Source organism: Peromyscus maniculatus, chromosome 1, assembly GCF_049852395.1.
Source record: "Peromyscus maniculatus bairdii isolate BWxNUB_F1_BW_parent chromosome 1, HU_Pman_BW_mat_3.1, whole genome shotgun sequence".
Lineage (NCBI taxonomy): Eukaryota > Metazoa > Chordata > Mammalia > Rodentia > Cricetidae > Peromyscus > Peromyscus maniculatus.
Window position 1 is genome coordinate 182,933,548 of NC_134852.1, and position 22,108 is coordinate 182,955,655.

Here is a 22,108-nt window from a genome sequence, read left to right on the forward strand (position 1 = left end):
AAAGATTTTAAACGAGTATTAAAGTACTGCAAAATGATGACTAATTCCAGAAACATGTATATTGCTGATATGAGCATGTGCTATGCATAGAAAAAGCCAGGTACTTACTCTCTGTCAATCACAAGGCAGGTGACGGCCTCGGCAGCAATTACATTTGCCGTTCTCACATCCTCCCTGTGTAAAAAAATAGACACATTAGGATGTTGCAGCCTGTAAAACCAAAGGCAAGTGACTGTGGGGACACATCCAGGAACCAAAGTATATAAACTTTCTCTGATTTATGCACTTTCAGGTTTAGGCTTCATGTGAAGAGCCACTTTACACATATTATAGATCACACATTTCCTGCAATTATAATGCAGTTTGTTACAATTATCAAATTTAAAGTTTCACTTACACAAGTGGAAGAAAATTATATAAGAGTTTTCTTTGCTCTTTTGGGAGAATTTCTGAATTGATTGCATGACGATAAAGATGGGAATGAATAGATTAAAGCTTTTAAAGACTATAAAGGTATACCCCTGGAAAGAATATCTAATTCATCTGTTATCAATTTGACATTGTATCTTTGAGATCAAACGACCAACTTTAAATATTTTCTCAGTATAGTAACATTGCTTTTATGCAAGTAAGGTTTGGGAGACTTTATGATATATAGTTATTCCTGTGTCCCAGAGCTCATGGTTCTTCAAGTATTTGATAAATATTATTCACAGTGACTTAAATATATAAATATTATGACAAATATTACTCCCAGTGACTTCAATATATAAAGACTATCTCTTCAAAAACGCGCAATTTTTTTTAACTATAGCAGGTGACAGGAGTCTGGTGTAGGAGTCTCAGGATAGAGAAACAGAAAAGAAACCCAAAACACACTCAAAGCAATAACAAGGAGGGTTCTAAATAAGAGACCAAAATGGCCAGCACTAGTTAGGCACCTCCTGAGTAAAAGGTACTCTGCAAATTCTTTAATTACATGTTCTTACTAATCTCTGAGACACTTGAAATTCTTCCCTGGTTCATCTCCAATAAGAGATGGATTTGGTAAATTAACTTCACAAGTCATTTTCAGCTACCATAAACTTAATATTATCATTGTCATAACACTAAATTACACCTGACAGTGCACCCTCTTTTCTTATGATAACATTTCTAAGCCAATATAATTAATGGCAAATATGCTTGAAACACATCACAGAGGTAATTGCATAGAAAAGTATTGTGTTGATATGTTTTCAAACCACAAAATTCAATGTTCCACCTACTCTAGGCATCTGAAGTACTGAAAATAAAGATGTTCCCAATGCATCTTTTACTATTGAAGACACACACAGTTGTGACCCAAACTCTAAATTCTCTAATTTCCCCCCATTGACCTGCCTTTCGTTATGTCCTTCAGTGTTGCTATATTATCTTGTATGGGTTATAGCTGCTTAACAGAAACAGCATTTGGTATTTGATAAACCAAAACAAATATTCTTTCACTAACATTATTTTTTCCAGAAATACCCTTGTGATACTCTTCAGCATTCATTATTTGATACCGACCTGAAATCATTTTTCTTCTTTTAAAAAATCCCCACAATGGGACTCTTGTAAAGATGTATTGAATTAATCCACTGATCTCAGAAGCAACAGTTTCTGATATTAATTTTTCCATACAAGACTATGACATGCCTTCCCATTACTGGTGAGTCTACTTTTATGTTTTTGAATGAGATTCTATAGGTTTCTCCACCCAGTGCCTGATGTTTTATGAAAAGTACTCTTAGGTGCTGCAGATTAGGTTTTTCTTACACACCTTTTCCATTTGTGACTTTTAGTTTAAAAAAGAAAGGTCTTCCTTGTAGATTTTATGTTTTTAATTTTATTTTTATTTATTCTTCTCTCTTACATCTCGACCACAGCTGCCCCTCTCTCCTCTCATCCCAGTCTCTCTCCCACCTCCCCTCTCCCCTAGACCCAACCCCCTTGTTCCTACCCCAGAAAAAGATTTTAAATCCACCCCCAACACAAAGTTTTCCTCTGACTGTAAAATTTGTATGATCGTCTCAGGAGCTGCCAGCGTGAGTGAGCCTCTTATGCCGGCTTCACATTCTCTGCCTTCCAAAGACATGGCCTCCTTTCAAAATTGGCAAACATGTTCTTCCTCGTGCCCAGTCCTCATAACATGCTGTTCCCAGGCTTAAATGCTTCTCTCCAACTGGATGCCCCCCCCCCTACCCTTGTTTGTCCTTTGGGTCCTATTCCCAGTGCCCTTCCCTTGGGCATGCCATCCTGAATTAGCCAGTGGGCTTCCCTGTGTATCTGTTCTCATTATCTTACATATCTCCACACAGGAGTGGCTACTACTACTTATAACTCATATATTTATTTATGTGGCTATTTAGTTAGGGACTCAATTTCTCTTTTGCTAAGCCATATACAGGCAAGGGATGATGGCTAGATTTTCTCCCTATTTAATCCTTAATGCCCAATATAGGAGGTACTTAGTGTGTGCTATAAGGAGGGCATGCATATTGCATTCCTGAACCCCGGGGTGGTAGAGATCAGATATCATCATCATCATCATCATCATCATCATCATCATCATCATCATCTACGCATAGTAATGAAGTGACCTCAAAGGCCAGGGGCATTGCATCCTCCTGGAACTGAAGTTTCAGGCAGTTTTAAGCCTGAAGTTTAAGTTAGGGAATGGAACTAGGGACATTTGTTTTAAGTTTTAGGCCTCCCTGGAGGCTTCTCTGCTGTGGCAACAAACCGAATCAGACCGAATCAGGAAAAGTCCAGGTTTAATGGGTAAAGCACTCCTGGGTGATTCTTCCTCCCACCCCCACCCCCACCCCAGAGAGGAGACTGGGACAAGACCGGAAGAACCACATGTCTGTTTTCGGGGGGATACCACTTATATACCCTGTAGGGGTGATCTTGAGCCTCTCAGGGGGAGGAGCTGTGTTTGCAGGCTTTGAAGGGGCAGGTTTAGGGAAAGAGATGGAGAGGGGAGTTGAGATGGGCCTTCCACCAGACTCCTTCCAAACAATTTGCAAGTGCAGTATGTGGTCTTGATTGCTGACTCCTTTATCCAACCCTAAATTCAGCCTTCAGAATCACAGGAACTCGCTGTTAACCTAAGATCTACAAATTGTAAGCTATGTAAACCTCTGTTGTTTGAATCTTAGATGGTCTTTAAATGAAAAACTCAGAGCCAGGTATCAGCATGAAAGCTGAAAGATCAGAGAAACAGAGCAAGCGACAGCCACCACCTATTACCTCACCAACTCCATGAGTCCTCTGACTGAAATCCTGAGTCCTCACCCAGAAGGATCTCAGCTGAACTGCCTTAGTTTCTGTTTCCTCATGCCTTATATACTTTTCTTTGCCCTGCCATCATTTCCTGGGACTAAAGACACGTGTGCTTCCCAGTACTGGGATTAAAGTGTGCCACCATTGCCTGGATCTGTTTCCAGCATGGCTTTGAACTCACAGAGACCCAGATGGATCTCTGCCTCCCTCCCGAGTGCTAGGATTAAGGGTGTGTGCCACCACTGTCTGGCCTCTATGTCTAATCTAATGGCTAGCTCTGTCCTCTGATCCCCAGGCAAGTTTATTAGGGTGCGCAATATATCACCACAAAACTCAGTACTCTTACCTGAGCATGAAAATGGAAAGAAGCCATTCAGTGTCACTCTTACCCAGTAACAAAGTGAGAACTGCAGATGATATATTTTCTATCAAAGGTGATTTTGGGGTGTGAAGTAAACACAGCCAGCAGAAGCACATCATTCCCATGGGCTTCATAAGTTGTGAATAACTTATTCTCACCATGTGTTTATGGCATCATAAGGTACTACAAATAGCTTCTTAAAACAGCAACACTACCATGGCTTTATAAAAACATCATTTAAAATCTGTTCTTCCATGTTATAATGTTGCTTATTTACATGGTCTGTACTGGTGCACACCTGTACTATAGTATCCAAGCACATGGAGGAGGATCATGAGGTCAAGGCCATCCTGGGCTGTGTAGACTACACAGTGAGATCCTTTTATCTCTGCTACCTACTGCCAAATAGAAGAAAAAAATAAAAATGGAAATTGCCTATTTAGAAATATTTCCATCTTGACTATTAAGAATCTTAAAAATAATATAAATAACAGTATTTAATTCTGAGTATATTTTGTGGACATAAATTTTAATGGATTAATCATAAATAGCCAATAGTTTAAGATTTTATTATGTTATCTAAATTAGACTTTGAACATTGAATATAATGTTTTTCTGAAGCAATTTTTTATATAGACTGTAAAAATATCAAGGCTATTAAGATAATCAATAAAATATTTTGTTACTTATGAATATAATCCAGATTTAGGTACGAATGTTGTAATGTATAAAATAGAGGGTGATCCTAATGACTTTATGTTGTCAGTAGGCATTTTAGCCATCCACAGTTGTTATATTTTTATACAGAATACTGACCAAGTTAGTAAGGTTGCATATTAAACATAAGCATATGTTAAGAACTGTATAAAAAGAGTTCATACAAATACCATTTATTGAATATAGCAAATGACAGTTATTTTGTCTCGGATGAGTACATGAAAAATACAAGCTACATAATATATCAGCAGTCAGAGCCAGCTCTTGAGTTGCACTCCTGGTATTTGAACACAGAATGACTGTTCTCTGAATCAAATTCTTTCCACAAATCCACACTCTCATATATTTTGTCAGAGTTAAATTTTATAATAATTATACATGCATTAAAACACAGAATAACTTTTGAGCAGTGGTCATACTATCCACCATACAAATTACATTTGTTAATAAAGCCAGCACCAAAATATTTTGGTGTCTAGCCACAAAATAAATCTGATAGCCATTTAACTGTTAAATTACAGAATTCCCATTCATGGACATGTCCTAACCTGCTACGCAGTTTTATGATGATGTCATGTAATACTAGGCAGTTATTTAATGTCAAGTTCATTTGACCCCAAATCATGCTGCCACCACAGCACCCTTGTTCCTAGTATTCAGGTAATACTGCCCCTCTAGTCAGATGTCTAAAAATGCTCTGAGGCTCTGCTTCTCTGAGGAACAAAACACTGCTTGACTTGGCTTTGACATATGTTAATCTTCCACTTTGGCGGCATGCTTCTAATGAAAGGGTATTACTGGGAAAAGCTGCCAATACTGGGATTACTGCATATATTTGTTTCTGTTGTGGTTTCAAAGACCATGGTAAAGATAAATATAATCTGGATTTTGGTTTAATGTTACAAATACATATAATAGAGGAGGATCCGAATGATTTTATGTTGTCACTAAGCCATCCACACTTGTTATATTTTTATGGAGAATATTGACCAAGTTTGCATATAATACTGACTTAGACATGGAGAAAAGAAAAACATGGAAGGAGACAATTCTTACTTGTTGGTGTATATTTAGTAGTTTCTACGGTTTTTTTTTTTGAGATTATACATGAGAATATTATATATCTAGAACTGTAAGGCAATGCCCACACTAAATACACACTGCCCTGATTGCTTAGCACATGAATCTTGCTACTTTATATTAAATAAAACTTGTCATATACATAACAATCCAGACACAACATGCTCACAGTCTTTAAAAGCAAAATTTTACGTTCATACAGTTCTGTGCCTGCACATTAGTTGATTTCAGCATTACCAATAATAATAGTGATAAAAAATGGACCATTGCAAAAGTAGTCAATTACCAAGTATTTCCAAAAGCATATCATTGATTTCAAAAATTAAAAGCAAAGCTTCATGGTTTAGTAGTAGTCGCTTTTAAAACATTTTGTGAGGAGTTAGAAACTATTGCAGTGAAATTACAGAGCGTGGACACGATCACCAAATATCTACAAATGCAGTGTTCTGTGCACTGACTCTGACGTTCTTTGGACTTCATCACTGGAATCTTCATCATCGCTGTATCCCAAGGTAGAGTCACTGTCTGTGTCCGAGTAATCCATAACAAGGCTTTACACGGACTCTTCTTCTTCTGGAGCAATTGTCCTGTGTTTCGTGGCTTTCAGAGAACTCTGTGCTTCAGGGATGTCTCAAGGGAACAAGCGCAGAGGTAGGAAGCCAAGGCAGAGCAGAGTTCATGCAGGGCAGCTGTCAGAGCAGGGATCTCCCTTTGCAGCCCTGGGGCAGCGTGACTAATGTCAGCAGAGTACTACCACACTTCCAGTGCCAGCCTTCATGGAAACTGACACTCCTCCGATTGCCTGTGAGCTTACAGCAATACATGGGCTTAGCCCTTCATTCTCGGTCATGTGCAACCGGTTAACGTCCCCGTTAAATTGCATTCATGCAGGAGGAAGCAAATCATTTTTATAGTAAAATTCAAAAGGGAACCTTAACACATCAAGTAGGACAATCAAAATGCATAGGATACAATAAGAATCAAAGGAAGACATAAAGAAAATTACAGTATTATAGCAGTGAATTAATCATGGAAAATTGTATAGTTTGTGATGAAGCTGACTGCTAGTCGAAAACAGGACCCCTAAGCAGCTTTGTGGTTGTTTTGTCTGCTTTCTGAATTAGATCACTCTCATTTCCACTTCCAATTCAATCACAAAACTATTCCAAAATGATTGATACCTCAATTCTAATGAAATTGATATACTACATGTAGAATTGATCAGTGAACAAAGAAATTATACACCTTACAATTCTGCTTGGCACAGAATAATCAATGAGCCTCAGTCAATACGTTTTGACAAAGGTTTGGTCACAAAACAAACAGTTGAGAAAGAATAGTCTCTTCCACAAATGATACTAGGAAATTGGATATGCGTAAGAACTATGTGTGACTTCTTTTGCTCACCACATACAAAAATCAATTAAAAGTTGATTAAAGACTTAATTGTATGACTTCAAACTTTGAAACAACCAAAAGAAATTACAGCAGAAGCACTATTTGATATTACTATGAGCAATAAGTTTTTAGATATGATTTCAAAAGCATGAACAACAATAAACAACCAAAGCCTTGAAAATCAAAGCAAACAGTCGTCAGTATGCAGAGGTAACATAACCACAGGGTTGGGGGATATTTGCATTCTATACAGCTGACAAGTGGCTGATGTCAGGAACCTAGAAGGAACTTCAGCAAATCAATGACCAAAATTTCCAAATAATTGAATTTTTTTTTTTTTTTTGGTTTTTTGAGACAGGGTTTCCCTGTGTAGCTTTGCGCCTTTCCTGGAACTCACTTGGTAGCCCAGGCTGGCCTCAAACTCACAGAGATCCGCCTGACTCTGCCTCCCGAGTGCTGGGATTAAAGGCGCCACCACCGCCCGGCTCCAAATGTTTAAATTGAAAAATGACCAAAAAACCAAAATGAACATTTCTTTAAAAACAGAAATTCCTAACAAGAATATGGAAAAAAAATTGTCACTAATCATTAAGGAAAAGAAAATTATAACCTAGCAAATACCTCATCCCCGTTGGACTGGCTGCTGTCAATAAGAAAAGTAAAGCAACTGGGTGAAGATGGAATAAAGAAGACGTCACACATTGTTGTCAGAAATGCACATTAGAGGATGTCATTATGCAAATCAGTTGTAGATATTTCTTTTTTAAAAATTACAAATATAATATGATCCATCTATCCCATCAATCATTCCAAAGAAAGGGAAATTAGTATATCAAAAATAAACCTCAAAAAATACTAAAAACAAATGATTCCAGATTGATTATACATCTACACAGTGGGCATCATGTAGGTCTTAGAGATGAGTTAGTACAAGTTTTATGTCCTTAAGAAACTTTTATTCATAAAATACAGGGAGAAGTTTAGTTTAAGGAATCAAAATTTGATTTAAAAAAAAGGGGGGGGGGACTAACTTCCCTAATAGCCATCTGTCCTAATAACTAATATGCTAACCTGACTACAATACATTCTAAACGGTAGATCTAGCTAGGCATGGCGGTGTACACTTGTAACTTTAGCACTCAAGAGCCTGACAAAGGAGAGGAGCATCAGTGTAAAGCCTGAGACCTTGTCTCAGTCATATGCACACACACACACACACATACACACACACACACACACACACACACACACAAACACATTTATAAGGGCTTGTATGTATAACATTTACTAGATCCTTCATGTTTCTGGTACTATTCTGATGACTTCACATGCAATATTTCAAGGAAGGCAAATATAAGTTAACAATAACTATGACCTAGGATCAATATTTGAACACAGGCAGGTTGACTACAGACCTGCACTCTTTATTTGGATATCATAATTTATATGTAGTACCAGCAATGAGGACCCACAAAACATTAGAGTCTTAGTAAAACTTGTCTTAGTTTAAACAGCAACAACAACAAATAGGAATTCCAGGTAAAACAGCACACTCCCAGTAGTCAGGAGACAGAGGCGGGTGAATCTCTGTAAGTTCAAGGCCAACCTGGTCTATATAGCAAGTTCCTAGCCAGGGTTACACAGTAAGATCCTATCTCAAAAAAATGAAAGGAAGGAAGGAAGGAAAGGAGGAAGGAAGGAAGGAACGAAGGAAGGAACGAAGGAAGGAATGAAGGAAGGAACGAAGGAACGAAAGAAGGAATGTGTAAATAGTGATGATTAAAATTGACAAATGCAACAATGGCTTGGTTTTTCAGAGAATCAGAAATTCCTTCTTCTCTGCCTCTAAGACATTTAGTTTCATTGCTAGCCTTCCTCCTTGCCCCAGACAGAGTGAAAGACCTGGAACAGAAGGAGAGTTATCTCTGAGGTCTATCCCTCCTCAGAATGTAGACTTGGCAAAGGGTTTTTTTTTTTTTTTTTAGCTGTTAAATCATGACAGAATGCTACTGCAGAGACATTTCCTAAGATTCTTTTGGAAACATAGGTGACTTTGTGTAGAAGAGAAGGAAACACTGCTTGAGATGCCCAGGTAGACAAGTGTCCTGTGCTTACCCAGGGTCTCTGTATATCTTTGTCTCTGCTGTGTTTGACTTGCAAATCTGCTCTTTATTTATAGTAGTCAAGGTATGGAAGCAACCAACATGATCATCAATTGAAGAATGGATTAAGAAAATGTGGTACATCTATGCAAAAGAAATATTATTGAACCATAAAAGTGAACTTATGGTATTTGTGACAACATAGATAAATTTAAAATATTGTGTTGCTATAAATAAGCCAGACAGAAGGATAAATACCTTATGATATTTCTCATCTATAGGATCAAAGAAAGTTAATCCCCTGAAATTAAAGAGTGGAATTGTAGTTACCAGAGACTGGGTCTGGTAGTTTGAATGAGAATAGTACTCCCAGGCTCATCATATGTTTGAATGGTTGGTCCCCAGTTAGTGGAACTGTTTGGGAAGGACTAGGAAGTGTGGCCATGTTGGAGAAGGTAGGTCATTAGGGGAGGGTTTTGAGGTTTCAAAAGATCATACCAGACCCAGAGACTCTCTTTCTAATCGATGGTGGATCAGGATGTAAGCTCTCAGCCCCAAGCCTGCATGCCTGCTACCATACTCCTGGCCATGACAATGTGGACTAACCTCTGAAACTGTAAACAAGCCCCCAGGTAAATGATCTGGAAGTTGCCTTGGTCATGGTGTCTCTGCACAGCAATAGAACAGTGACTAAGATACTGGGAAAAATAATAGGAGGTAATAGGGAAAGCTTGGTCATCAGAAAAAATGTTCTATTGAACAGGAAGATTAGGTTCTGGTGCTGCTTCGAGAAGATGCCCTACCACGTTAGTGTCCATAGCTAACAATAATATATGTTTCAAATAGCTTAAGGAGAAAATTTGTAATAATTTTTACAAGGAATACATAATAAATGTGTGAGGATATAGAAATGTTAATTACCTTGGCTTGATAATTACATAACACATATGCGTGTGGAAGCATCTCATTACACCCCATACATATCTGCAATTATTGTGTCAATAAATATAAAAAAAATTATACAGCCAGGAAAAAAAAGTGTTCTCATAAGTTAACTTCAAAGTTTATTTTCCCTGGTTACATGTATAGATGTATCCATTCATTGTGTTAGCTCACTTCCTGAGACAATGCATATATATTTGGAACTATATGGAAAGGTACAGTGAATACAAGAGAGACATGAAGTTGGAAAAATTCAGTTTTCACATTCCTTTACATATTGCTTTTCCTAGGTTGATAACATAATGAAACTTTACATAGAAAATTCACATTGTTATAGTTTACTTCCATGATAATGAAGACATATATTTACTGAATCGAACTACATGAAATTACTTTTTGCAGGTTAAAAAATGCCTGAATACCAGTAAGTTCATATGGTTCAACTTAATACATGGAGTTAGTGAAAGTGAGGAAAGAAATGGATATTTATTGCTATTTTCTGTTGTGCTCCCGATGTAACCTTAGCTGAACTAAGATTCAACACTAACCCATATTTCTTTCATATCTATAGCCGAATGATTTCATTCTCCTGGATGCTAAGACATGATTGATGGCTTTTGCTACCTCTCTGTAGCCATTTCGGATGATTCGCTTCACATTCCATTATAGCTAGCATTAGAATTAATAAATACTATGCATGGGTGGATAATTCTGTTCCCAGAAGACATGACTTATTATTAAGGGGAAATCCCAGGTACGGGACATCTCTTGAGGAGATATTGGCCAGAAAGTCTTCAAAAGTCTCTCAAAGCTACACAGGTTATTGACATTGTTGTTGGTAAGTAAGATCAACAGAATGGTAAGACCCAGTTGCTAAAGACACCACACACCTTGGTTGCTGAATACAGAAAAATCATGTGGGAAGCTTGCTAGTTGTTACTGTTGGACATTGCTGTCCAGGCAGGTAGGGGATAAGAGGTAACAACAATGTTCTACAACTTTAGAGTCTACATGCTACGAAACCAACTAACTAGGCAGGAGGTTACTGCTGTGACAGTGGCTGACTGTTAGGACAATAACCAAATGGTCTTGTTCATGGTTTTGTTTTGAAATTAAAATACATCATTTGTTCCCTTTCCTGTCCTCTATCCAACCCCTCCAATGTTACCTCCTTGCTCTTTCTCAAATTCGTGGTTTACCTTTCTTTAATTGTGTATATGTTCTAATCACATAAATGCAACACACTCAGTCCGTATGTTATTTGTATGTACTTGACTTCAAGGGCTGACCACCAAGCATTGGGTAACCAGCTCGAGGGTCTCTTCCCTGTTGACTTTTTTCCTGCTCTCAGCATTCCTTAGCTGCTTGTAGATTTTTTTGTCTAGGGCTGGGGCTTCATGAGATTTCCCCCTTTCATGTTAAACAACCCATTTCTGAGTGGGTCAGGGACCAGCTTCATGGGAGGGAGCTAATGCCTAGTAATGTGTATCTGGTTATAGAATGGTCATAGGGACTGAGATGAATCTCTACGTCTGTTTTACTGAATGGACATGTTACCAAACTGTGTCTCAAATATTTATGTATATATCCACATCTGAGGTGAGGGCTAAATTGCAAGTTGCATATTAGCACAGTATTACCGAAATAACACACCTTCACTGTAGGACTCATGTTTTCTTGTAGGTAAGTACAAAGGGAGACCTCCTATGCCTTATTCCATTGTCAACATGGATGCCTTGTTTTTCGTTTCAGTTTTCCCATGTGGAGTGGGGATCTTTGCACTGCAGTTCTCCATAATTAATTAGTGTTTGAGAGGAACGTTTCCAAAGATACTCTAAATATCAAAGTTTTCAATGCTCCTCAGAGGATGACTCATCCTAAATCCAAGAATAGTTTTTCACTAGAAAGACTAAAAGCTTGTAATTAGGACCTATCATCTGAATATAAAGTGGCATAATATGGCATCTATGTACTACCTAAGTTTGCATACTAATATTACATCAGTGACTAAAATATATCTTATGTAGAAACAAAATATACACACTTCAAATGATAGATTCTCATTGTCAGGTGGCACAAACAATATGGAAATGTTTATAAAACCATATTTGGAAAATTAAAATTCCCAGGCTGGGAATTAAATAGGCCTCTTTTATGGGAGAGTAATGCCTAATAATTTAAAATAAATTTAAACTGAAAATAATCTTTTTGAATAAATGTTCCTCAAATATCACCTATTATAACTTAATTGGGTAAAATAGTAACTCTCTAAACAAAAAATTTAAGTGATTCTATAATTTAGTTCATCCAATACAAAATAATTTCAGCCAAACCAAAGATTAACTTTGAATTGAAGACAAACAGAAGCAAGCAAACTGATAAATAATTGAAATGAATATCCAATTAAAATAAAAAGTTACATGTGCCAAATCACTACAAACTCCAAAAAGCATTTGACTCATTTAACATATCAGACTCTATCAAGCATTTTGATATATCAGGCTTGCCACATCTCTCCAGCACTTGTTACATAGAAGAAAAACACTTACCTGATCTTAAAATATTGAATGCTATCCATTCAGATATGTGCGCATGGAAATGTCCCTAAAATATTTTCAGCTTAAATTTCTAACTACCCTAAAGATAATTTGTTCAATATGTCAAGCATGTTTACAGATTGATTAAAAGATACATAATGAAAAACACCCACTTAAATATTTAGGAAAAAATATGAACGTAAATTTCTGAGGAGTCCAGAAGAGGGCGCTGGATCTCTTTGGAGCTGGAGTTACATGCAGTTGTGAGCTGCAGATGTGGGTGCTGGGATTGGGTCCTCTACAACAGCAGTATGCACTCTCAACAACTGTGGTTGTGAGCTGCAGATGTGGGTACTGGGAACAAACCTAACCGGGGTCCTCTGCAAGAGCCGAAAGCATTTGCAGCCCCTGAGCCAGTTCTGCATTCTAGAAGTAACTTCTGAGTGCGAAGTGACCGCTGAAATCTTTCCCAGCTGCCAAAGGCCTTTAGTGTTAGGACTGTAGTTCTCAGCACCTATCCTTCACAGGGCTACCCCTTCAACCACCACACTTCAATCACTCACAACTATCAGGGACAGAGCTCATTTATGCCACTGTAGCCTGGTCGCATGGAGACACCAGACTGGCAGCTGGAGCAAGTAGGAGACCTGCCATAGTATCCTGCAGTGTCCCTTACAGGGCTGCCCTATGCCCTCTTTCCATTGGCAGCAAGCATAGGAACTCGATGACACACTAAGGAAGGTATTTTTCAGCAAGGGCATCTTCTTCCTAGCACCCTAAGCAACTGTGATAGTGCCAATTTGAATCTCTTAAGAGGCTAGATGACAATTAAATACAGATATATGCAAACATTTGAGAGATACTCAAGTCTGTATACAATAATTAGCAGTTATATTTAGGAGTGGTTTAGGGTTTTATTAGTATTTCCACTAGAAATTGACATTAGACCTTTTATTTATAATTATCATCATTTATTCATTTATCATAATGACATTATATTGTTCATTTAATCACATATGATTCACTGACCACAGACAGTAACCCAAGTCTTTTTCACTAAGAGAATAGGACACAGTAGTTACAAGGACAGACTCAAGAGTTACTCATCCAGGTTCAAATGCAGAGATACCATTGATTAGCAATGTGATCTGTAGTCAGATACTTAAGTTCTCTGCTTGTCAATACTTCTGTTTACAAAATGGGAAGACAGTAGTCTTTAGTAGAGCAATTATATGAAGAACAGTTGAGTAAGTACATAAAAAGAACCTAGACACACTGTCTAACATACTGAAGTACTCAATAAACATTAGTCAGTATTATTATTCCATTATTATCATAGCATGTCTAAGCACACTAAATTCACTCAGTCTTATTTTTGTTATACATCATAATTGTCTTGCCAATGTCTCTTTCATCAATGTGGAAAGTTCCTCAAGGATTAACACTCATTTTTTTTCATATTGAATCAATTCCTCTTTTGTTAATACACAATATACTTTCAAAGAATAAGCAAGAATTGAAATAACATTGTAGGAATTTTCCATTATGGCTTAATATGAAATTCAAAATCTATAGAAATGAGTAAAATAGCTTTTTGCTATAATGGAGAAAAAAATCCTTGGCATTCCACCCATTCCTATAATAAAGTAAGGCTTTCAGATTTAACCAATAAAAATAAAAAACATTCAATGTAATTTGAATCTTATACAAATGAGTATTTCTTAGTTTAAGTGTATCTCAAGTGATAATATAGTAAAAATAAATCACTGTTTATCTGAATTTACCAGACATCATGTATTTCACCTGGCCACACTAAATAAAGTTTCTGAATGCAGAGACTAAGAAACTAGTCCTTGGTGCTAGGTATATAGAGGTAAGGCAGAAAAAAAAACTGCTTTCCAAGAGTTCACAGTCCAGTAACTAAGAGACATTATTGATAGTTATATTGCAATGTGACCCAAGTGTGTCACAGGAGCGAACAGAGGGACAACAAATGACACATAATGTCCTAACTCTGACTAGGTGCTAGGGAAGGCATCTCTCAACAGTGGAAGCAACTCAGGGAAATAAGAAAATGGTGTTGAGATTAGAGACGGACTGTTATTTGTGCCCATAAAACTTACCCTGCAGAGAAAGTGAGGTGGTCATTTCAACACAAATATCCTGTGAAAAGGCATGAGAAAATACTATCTAGAGTGCATTTACCAAGTGATTCGTAAGAGCTGGAGCTGGGGAGGAAGTAGGGAAGACTAACATTGGGGCCTGCAGAGTTGGGGCAGCGGAAGGCACAAATGACTGTAGGCTGATTATAGGAATGTTGGAAACTCAGCCAACTAAGTTTAAGTTAAACTTAAATTAAATCTCTGGAAGAAAAATGGAAAACACAGGACTAACAACAGGAGACATTGTGGGGTCAATGCATTCCCTATTTTGCTTTTTTTTTTTTTTTTTTTTTTTTTTTTGCTCGATCCTATAGTGAACTACAAGGAAAAACCATCAAATCCTTCCTGGGTGACTGGAAGAAGACTATCTGGAGTGACTGGTGGCATTAGTAGCCCCAAGCAACCTTTCCTTCTCGACCACCCGACTGTTCTTATTATTGATTTCCATTGGATCCAGTTTGCATGGCAGACTGGACAGACATATAGCAATTGATTTCTGTTCTTGGTCCTGCAGACAATGTGTATCTGCTGGACATCTCACTTACTGTGTTCCATTCCTAGCCACTGTTCTAAGAATGCTAAGGCATGGGCTGGAGAGATGGCTCAGAGGTTAAGAGCACTGGCTGTTCTTCCAAAGGTCCTGAGTTCAATTCCCAGCAACCACATGGTGGCTCACAACCATCTGTAATGAGATCTGGTGCCCTCTTCTGGCCTGCAGGCATACATGCAGACAGAACACTCATATACATAATAAATAAATAAATCTTAAAAAAAAAAAAAAAAGAATGCTAAGGCACACTAAGCATTTCCCTCACTGTATAATAGATAACACTTAACTGAACACCTGCTGCATTATGAATCCTGGGAGGAGCCAAGAATTGTGGCCTTGAATTCACAGCTGTTACTCCTGCTGATCATCATGAAGTACACATGGTCCCAAAAACAGCTGTGGGACAATTGAAGCTGACCCAAAGTTCAGCTTTATTGATATTTGGGAAAAGCAACAATTATGGGACACTTCTCTGTGCCAGGTCTTTGCTGCCTAAAAATGAAATCCCTCTTGCCATGAGTTCAAGGCCATCCTGAACTACATGGCAAGTATGAGGCAAGCCAGGGCCCTATAATAAAGCTCTGTCTCATAAAACAAATAAATCAATTAAAATTGTATTGATTAAAAAATAAGTTGAATTATTTTACTCCTATGCTTGGGGGTAGAGGTGAACTGAACTACTGGGACAAAGCCAGTGAGTAGTCTGTTTTTGTAAAAATTTTCAAGTAATGAGAATTTTTATATTTGAAAGGGGTGTTCAGAGAATAAAAAAAGTAAGCAAAATAAAAATGAAAATATAAATAGGATATGGTCTATATCTGACAAATCCAACATAGGCCACTAGTCATCTTGCTCTTTGCAGAGCCTGTCCCCAGGCCGAGGACAAAAGCTCTGAGAGTTTCATGGCTTCATCTGAAGTCATAGAACTAAAAATCAGCACATATAAATTTTAATCCAAATTTATGTCTATCCAACGTCCATGTACCTTACACAGACTGTGCTAAAACCCCAATTACAGGATGTTCTCTACCTGAGACAGTGACCCAAATGTGCTATTCTACAGGCCGTATCTGGCTTGAGATTCCCTCCACTGTATAACAGCATAGACTTAAACTCACTTTTACCTAATCGCAAGTCCACTGTTGTACAACCAAAATACTCCTCATCCACTCCCTCCAATCTTGTGATTTTTATGCTTCTGCATCCCAAGGGTAGATGATCTAACCAACCCAAATGCTTAATTAATGTTTTCTTAGCAGCAACAAAAACTGAATCTACTCTGCCTCTAATTGCTTAGTGACTCAACAATAATTTTTGCAAATGAACTACATCTTCAATGGCTCAAAGGGAAATGCTCAATAAATTCAGTGATAGCTGTTAAAATACCATACTATTTCATAGACTTTTAAAAATTACGCAGCAAAGAACTTGCGAAGTAAACCATGTCTTGGGGGAACTTTTCATGATTTCATTAGGTTCTAGTGATATCTCAGTTCTGTGTGGCGGTGACAGGAGCCTTGCAGCCATCAGGTGTCCGCCTCCCACTACAGAAACTCGGTAACCTTTTATCACTGTCCGACAGCCACAGCTGTCTGGCATCTAGTGAGGAACGACCAGTCATTTCAGTCCATCTGATATGGGCATTGTTTTCCTCTGTCAGTCCCCGAGATCCTTGGCTGTTTTCTTTTATGAACAAAACAGCCAAATCTGCTCTCTTAACTCAAAAATGTGTTTGAAAGGTTAGATTTGTTTTTGTCCCAAACTTTCTACCATCTTCTCTTCCTTCATTCTTTTATTTTTTATACACCCATCCAGCCATCCATTTACTATGTCTAAATGTGAAAGAACTATGTGAAGTGCTCTAGCAGATATGGTGACATATAATGCAAGCCTTTACTTTGAATAAATGTATAGCTTAATAAAGAGATCCAGAGACCTAGGATAAAACCAAAAACAACCGACTTAAAAAAAAAAAGTCAATGAAGTGATTCCTAATGATACTCTGCTATATCTGTAGATCAGAGCCTAGCATAATCATCATGAGAGAGGCTTCTTCCAGCAGCTGCTAGGAGTAGATGCAGAGACTGACAGCCAAACTTTAGGCAGAGCTTGGAGCTCTGGGAATCCTGCTGAAGGGGCAGGGGACTATAGGAGCCAGAGGGGTAAAGGACACTGCAAAAACATGGTCCATAGAATCTAAGCAGAGCTCATAGAGGCTTGCAGAGACTGAACCAACTATCAAGGAGACTGTATAGGTCTGACCTAGGTTCTCTGAATATATGTTATATTTTGGTTGTGTAGTTTGATGGTCTTATGGGACTCCTACAGGGGGAGCAGGGGCTACTTTTGACTCTTTTGCCTGCTTTTGGGACCCTTTTCCTCCTACTGAGTTGTCTTGTTCAACCTTCATAGAAGAGGAAGTGCCTATTCTTATTGTAACTTGGTATGCCATGTTTGGTTGATATCCCTTGGAGGCCTTTCCTTTTCTGAAGGGAAATGGAGGAGGAGTGGATTTGGGAGAGGGGAGGGACTAGGAAGAGAGGAGAGAGGGGAAACTGGTTGGGATGCAATATACAAGAGAAGAAAATTTAAAAAAGAAAGAGAATTCAGGACATTGCAAACAATCTCTATTTATGCTAATGATGTATTGGCAACCATGCAAATTTTAATTAAAAATAACTGCGATTGAGAGAGTGCCATGTTTCTACTTTGTGTAATAGGGATTTACATATTATGGTATTTAGTTTTCAAAGCTAATCTATGGTTGGTTGCTACTATACTTCCAGTTTGAAAGGTAAAGCAACAGGTAAATTGGGATAAGCAATTTTCTCCAGGCCATAAAGGTTGATGAGTGCAAGAACAGAGGTTCAAATCCTGGCAGTGTGTCTCTAGGTAACAGGCATATGATTCTCGTATCACAAATTATTAAATGTCACCTTCTCCACAATCATAATAATGATACAATTTTAGATCATCATGATCACGAGTCTCTAAGAATGTCCATTCTTCAAGTCCACACAGGTAAGCCTCTCATGGCCATTTTCTTTAACAGGTAGAAAGGATTTTACCTGTTTCTTGGTGGCCCTTCCTTTGAGAGAAACATGGAATCCATGAGATTCCATGACCCTTGAACCCATGAGATGCTTCACTATCCATCTAATCCCTTCACCAGTTGCACTAGCTTGAGTCAGGTTTTGATATTTACAATCAAATTATACAGATACTGCAGATTTAAAAATGTATGTGATATTTAAAAACTAGTACATTTATTTAATGCATGTATGTGTGCATTGTGCATGTGTGTGTACACATGCACACATGTGAGATGTGTGGAGATCAGAGAAAAAATTGTGGGAGTTCTCTCCTTCTACCATGTGGGTTCTGGGAGAGGGATCATTTGTAGGTCATTAGGCCTGATGGAAGTACCTTTACCCTGTGAGCCAACTTGTCCGCCAATGATACATATTTTTATCTTTCATTTTCAGCTGGAAAGACATGAAACTCTGAGAATTGATATTAAAAGCACAAAGACAATGTAAGACAGGGGAGGGGCTTTATAAATCTGACAAACTAAATGTAGAGCTCTTGAAAAAAAAAAGAAGGAAGAACTTGATTCAGGCAGAAGTCCTAGAAATGGGACCTGAAACAGAAGACATTCAGGAGTCCATAAAATATTGACAATATTTGTTTTTGTAGTGATAAAAGAAAAAAATGTTCTAAATAGTGGGTGTGGTATTATGATGACATATGTTGGCAAGCTCATCTTTGTTGGAAGCAAGCTGAATTGAGAATAACCAAAAGACAGAGTCAGAAGATGTCTGGATCAGAATGTAGCAAGCATGGAATATTAGATGTTCAGACATTAATTTATTTAAGGGACTGTAGACAACAGAATCATAATCCTTAATTAGATCACTGTGGTTATGTCAAATAGTATAGCACGTGAAAAGAAGCCACACAAAAATTACATAAGGTCTTGTAGCTGGAAGTTTTCCTGTGTTCCAGCTGGTCCACAGCCGCTCAGACCTAAGTAAACACACAGAGGCTTATAGTAATTAAAACTGCTTGGCCATTAGCTCAGGCCTACCACTGACTAGCTCTTACATTTAAACTCAGCCTATTTATGTTATCTATATGTTGTCACATGTTCTGTGGCTTTACCTGTGTGCCCTTACGTGCTGCCCCCTAGATGGCAGGCTGGCATCTACCCACTCAGCCTTCCTCTTCCCAGAATTCTCCTTATCTGTTTATCCTGCCTATCCTTCCTGCCTGGCTACTGGCCAGTCATCTTTTTATTTATCAGCCAATCAGAGTAACACACTAACAGCACACAGAACATCCCACAGCAAGGGCTCATTGAGAAAAATGAAAACATAAATTCCTTAGGAGGAACTTTCCAGAATAATTACATTTTGATTAAGCTTATCGTCTGCCACAGTAGAACTTCCCACATATACCTTCCCCAAAGCAACAAGGAAAGCACACACAAAGCATTAAACAATGTGGGTTATCATGTGGGCACACTGACCACCAACACTCAATGTATTAAAATGATATTTTCTGTTGTTAAGAAATTGTCTTTACCCTGGAGCCCTTAAGACCTTAATTTTGTCATTCAGAGAGTATGTACCTAGGCAGAAAGCAAGAGAGAGGTGAAAGCAGGAGATATAGACCATTAAAATATAATTTAACAAATCTAAAGTGTGCAGCGATGTGGCCAGAACACAAGAGAGAACATGGTGCTGGGGGCTGGAGAGATGGCTCAACAGTTCGGATCACATACTGTTTTGGCAGAGAACATCAGTTTGGTTCCCACTACCCACATCAGGTGGCTCACAAATCTCTGTAACTCTAGCTTGAGAGAGTTCAGTGTTCTGTTCTGGACTCAGTAGGTACCTACACTCATTTGCATATACCCACACAGAAAAACCCACATTAAACACACAATTTAAAATAATAATATTTTTTTTACAAATTTCCTTTAAAAAAGAAAATAAGCAAAAAACTTTAGGAACAGCAGCCTTCCTGAAAGAACTTATTGTATTGTTTTAAAAAAAAAAAAAACAAACAAAAAAACAAAGGCTGGCTTAGGCAAGACAAAGAGTAGAGTTGGGGAAGAGATGGTCAGATATTTTAGGCAGAAAGTTCTTGTGAGGAAAAGCAGAGAGTTGACAAGCTAGAGAAACCACCACACTTCTGAACTGTTGGTGGTCTAAAGTTATAGTCTCAGGTTACTGAGACAGCACCAGGCAAGAGGCAGGATTCATATCACAGAAGGCCCTGGAGAGAGGCCCAAACTACTTAATATAAGGCACTAAGCAAAAGAGCTATCAAATAACACCACACAAAGTGTGTCCAGGAAACTTCTGAGCATAGAGGCATTTCACCTTGATCCTCAAGAACAAACTATTTATATCTAGAGAAAGCCTAAAATTAGATAGGATTGCAAAATTCCCACTGGCATACATAGCCACAGTCATCTGTCAGATCCTAATGTTCAAAATTCTATTGAAATTTTCTCTTAGTGTCAAAGCAAGAGACTGGTGAAAACACAAATCACTACCATCTTGACTAAGAGATTTTAATAACAGATGCCTCACAATATAAATTATATTTTGTTATCTGTAAATCTTCTAGTTCAGAATGAGATGTCAACAAACACTGTCATTACATTGCCAAGGGACATACGTGGCATTTTAAAATGGGTTTGTAAAATAGATGTTATTTTTTTTTTGCATTTAGTATATGCCAGTCCCTATACAAATTGTTTACAGATTGTATAACTAAAATCACTTCTCTAAAATACTTACTATGCCATTTCCCTGCTTCCATCCACAATTTCCTATGCACATAGTATGTGATGGAAAAGTATGATGAGACTAGGTGAGTGGTGCTGGCAATGTGGCTGAGTGCTCACCTAGCAGGAGATAAGTTTTAGTTTCAAACCTTGGCACTAAAACAATACTGACAATGATAATGTAGAAAAATAGAGAAATCAAGGGAGGATGGAAAAAGAGGGGATGGGTGGAGGAGTCCAAACACCCTCATTCTGGACCACTCTAGTTGGAGAACAGAAACCAGTGACTTGGCTATGCCAGATGTTACTTATTTGTGAAAATAGAACCCTGCTTATACTCCATGGTGATAAAATTCAGTGTGTTAATCTAAATGAAGATCTCTAAGTGATTCTGGCATTACAGAATACTGTCTGTAACTGGCGCTCTTGACTCCTGTGTGCTCCCTCTGACTTCTGTGAAGAATTTCTGAAGATTATTGTGCCACACACAAAAAGTATCTTTGTTCAAAATTAGCACAAAACTACTCCAGGTACCTTCAACAAACTATCTTTTAATGAAAATACTATAATCTATAAAATGGAAATGTTCTACATTTTAGACTAATAGTAATTTAGTGAATAATATCACAACAAATAAACTGTTCCTCCTCAATTATTTCTAGTATAATAAAAGAGAATTATTCAGGCATTTACATGTGATGAAGCAAAATGTGATCCACCCAGGCAGTAAGATTTGAACTAACTCTTAAAGAAGCCACTCCTAAGCATCTTTGACAGTCACTCTATGCACGTGAAACAAGGAGAGTTGCCACCTGTCATCAAGGTCTACACATCATAGGGGCCAGGCAAAGACTGCTGAAAACACGCATTGAAGAGTTTCTCCCAAGGCTAGTTTTCCCAGCTATCACACAGTCATACTTGTCATACTCATGGCTTTCTTGATACAATTTCATTGGGCTAATGGACATTTTAACATTTTAAAAGCTTTCTGAGAGTTTACAGAGATAAGGATGAAGTGAGAGAGGAAATATACATGGGGCCAGTAAAACTGGAATCAACATATACTCCTCTGGCAGTTGTGAAGCATGAAGCTATAGTTTAATCTCATTCAACTTTCATCTGTCCTCTGTAAAAGTCAGATGATATTTAGTCT

The 22,108-nt window shown here is 37.9% G+C and overlaps 1 protein-coding gene across 5 annotated transcripts in view; it reads right to left on the reverse strand.

The window, feature by feature from the left end:
- The window catches only part of Prkg1 (protein kinase cGMP-dependent 1), a 1,181,731-nt gene that overhangs the window by 151,229 nt on the left and 1,008,394 nt on the right, over positions 1-22,108 (reverse strand). For 4 of the 5 annotated variants that reach the window (XM_042262603.2, XM_042262599.2, XM_042262606.2 and 1 more), the window contains one exon: positions 109-174. In XM_042262603.2, coding sequence (XP_042118537.1) covers positions 109-174 — 66 coding nt within the window. Of the gene's footprint in view, positions 1-108; positions 175-5,925; positions 6,218-22,108 lie in introns of those variants that run through there. The other variant, XM_076564252.1, reaches the window with a different exon arrangement.